This window comes from Aptenodytes forsteri, unplaced genomic scaffold (genome assembly GCF_000699145.1).
Source record: "Aptenodytes forsteri isolate BGI_AS27 unplaced genomic scaffold, ASM69914v1 Scaffold373, whole genome shotgun sequence".
Classification (NCBI taxonomy): Eukaryota; Metazoa; Chordata; class Aves; order Sphenisciformes; family Spheniscidae; genus Aptenodytes; species Aptenodytes forsteri.
This window is the reverse complement of record NW_008795579.1, coordinates 248,274-250,859: the sequence shown is the minus strand read 5'-3', so window position 1 is coordinate 250,859 and position 2,586 is coordinate 248,274. Positions and strand designations below refer to the sequence as shown.

Genomic DNA, 2,586 nt, shown 5'->3' with positions numbered 1-2,586 from the left:
GGGGGGCTGGCACCAGCACCTCGAAGCCCACCGCCTTGGAGGGGGGCACGATGCTGACTGAGACATTGCCCAGGCTGGAGGAGTTGTGGCGGAAGTAGACACTGAAGGGCCCGTTGATGTGGTCGACGATCTTCCCTGTCACCAGCAGGCTGAACTTCAGTGTCTTGATGTTGAAGTAGAAGTCTCCCCAGCCAAAGATCTTCTTGGTGCGGCTGGACTTGAGTGAGGGCTTGCGCCGGGCACGGGGGCTTGGCAGCTCCCCCGCTGTCTGGTTCTTCTGCCAGTCCCAGGGGATCCATGCGGCGCCCGAGGGTGTCCCCACACCCCGGGGGGGCTCGGCCGGAATCAGCCGCCTGGGGTTGAGCACTGGGGGCTTCAGGGTTCCGTAGGGGACATCCTTGAGGAGGCCAGAGGTGCCCAGCTCCAGGTACCCCAGGGTCTTGGCCATGTGGCCCCCAGCACACACTGCCTGGGGGAAAGAGGGCAGAGACTGCACGAGCTGTGCCTGCCACCCCCTTGCTCATCCTCCTGCCTGCTGCCCCTCATGCATCCTCCTGCCTGTCCACATGCACCCTTCTGTGTCTACCCCTCCTGCACCCCTGCATCCCTTCTGTGGCAATGCACCCCTCCGGCACCACGTGCCCCTTCGGCACCATGCCCCCCCATCTGCCATGCCCCCAGCTGTGCCCAGAAGCAAGCGTGGCTGCACTCTGCCCATACCGCCCCCAACCCCTGCTCGGCCCTGCACAGGCCTGTCCCAGACACACCCCAGGAGCCAGGGCTGCTTCTCCAGCATCACCCATGTCCCTGTGACTGGAAGAAGCAGGACACCAGACAATTCATGACTGCCTGCCCCACCACAGCTGAGGCCTATTAAAATGCAGGGGGGTGGGGAGCAGCAGTGTGTACAGAGAGGGAGAGGCATCAGAGCCCTGCGCCGCCTGCCAGGGAAGCCTAATTGCATTACCCAGTGCCTCTGATCTGCAGCTGAAATTACAGACCCCCCCGCCAGGCCGCACGCCAGCCACTCCGCCCTCCAGGATAATTGCACCGGGCAGACACGACTGAAGAGTGGGGTGCATTGTGTGCAGAGGGGGGGCATGCAAGGAATGAGTGGGGATCCCTTGCTCTGCTGGGAGGGGGGGTGGGGCTGGGGGGTCACTTGCTGCATTTTGGCGAGGGAGGGAATTTGCAGCAAAAGCAGAAAAGATGGGCAGCAGAGGGAAGGAAAATGCCAGACAGCTGCAAGGTCCCTGCACCGGCACGGGGACACCCCCCCGGCCAACACAGAGGCAGGAGCCCTTGGCAAGGGCTCTCATGGGGTGGGGAGAGGCAGCTCCTCTCCTGGTGAGGTAAATCGAGGCAAGGAGCCACGATGGAGACCAGCTGCCTGGTCTCTCTAACCTGGGCGAGCTGTGAGCCCGGTTAAGGAGGCCCTGATGGGCACTGGCATACCAGGACCCTCTGGAGATGCAGCCAGAGCTGGGATTTCACACAGCATCTCCCAGCCACACCAGTTGAGAAAGGGACTTTGCGCACCAAGGGGGCTGGAACCCACCTCCCATCTGGTGCCAGCTGGGATGGGACTGCAGTGTCCCCTTCCTGAGATTCCCCCATGGCCATCGCTCTGCCTGTCCGGCTGCTGGGACCAACATCGCACAGCTCAGCAGCGGTGAGCAGAGCCAGCTGGCACCTCTTCAGCCCTGGGATCCCATCTCTGACGTGTTCCATGTCCCTCCCTTGCCCGAGCCTGCCTGCCCCCCCACTTCCCCATCCCTCAGCCTGACTGCTCCTGGCTCTGCACCCCGGTGCCCAGCATGCCCCTGCCTGCCCTGCCAGCTGCTCCCGGTGTGCAGGATGCTGCTCTGTCAGCCCCAGCCTCGTCAATCACTGTCACCTGTGAGCTGGCAGGTGCTTGGGCTGCTCTGGCCGTTTTTGCTCTGGACGACCTGTTTCCTGAGGGGGACGCAGGGAGGAGAGGAGCGGGGAAAGAGGGCGGCAAGCAGAGGCGCCAGCTGGAAGGGCCTGGGGGGTAGCATGGGGAGGCTGTGCCCCCATATGAAACTGAGGCATGCCTCAGCACTGAATCTGAGCCAGTGGGGCTGGAGGCAGGGTAAGAGGTGCTGGGGATGGCTTCTGCCTGCCATTGCTGGAGTCTTATCCTGGCACCAGCCACCCTGCAGCACTGTCAGAATGGCTCAACGCTGTTTCCCCCTCAGAGCACAGGGTGCTCTTCTCATGCCCCCCCATCAGAGAGGGGTGAGCCCCCCCGCAGCCAGGCAGGTCTGTGTGCAGGGACCGGTCTCTGCAGGGCACCCACAAGGGATGGAGCAGCACCACGGGGGGCTGCCACAGGCCCCCACACTTGCCCTGTTCCTCTCCAGCTGCTGAGCTGGAGTCTCCGGCCAGGCTGCGCACTGCTGTCTCCAGGATCTATTGCCTCATCCCCCTACTGCTGCGTGTGCCGGGCTGAGCCTGTAAATCTGCTCTGGCATGTGCTCGCTCTTGCCCGTGCCGCACCGGCAGAGGAGGCGGCCCCGGCAGAGGAGGCAGCCCGGGCTGGTGCCGACGGCACCAAGCATACAG

General features: G+C 63.9%; 1 protein-coding gene across 1 annotated transcript in view; it reads right to left on the bottom strand.

Moving 5' to 3' along the window:
- NXPH4 (neurexophilin 4) overlaps positions 1–2,586 on the bottom strand; it is a 7,705-nt gene that overhangs the window by 335 nt on the left and 4,784 nt on the right. Inside the window, exon 2 of the mRNA XM_009282293.2 lies at positions 6–469. Within this exon, the coding sequence (XP_009280568.2) occupies positions 6–469 (464 nt within the window). The remainder of the gene's footprint in view (positions 1–5; positions 470–2,586) is intronic.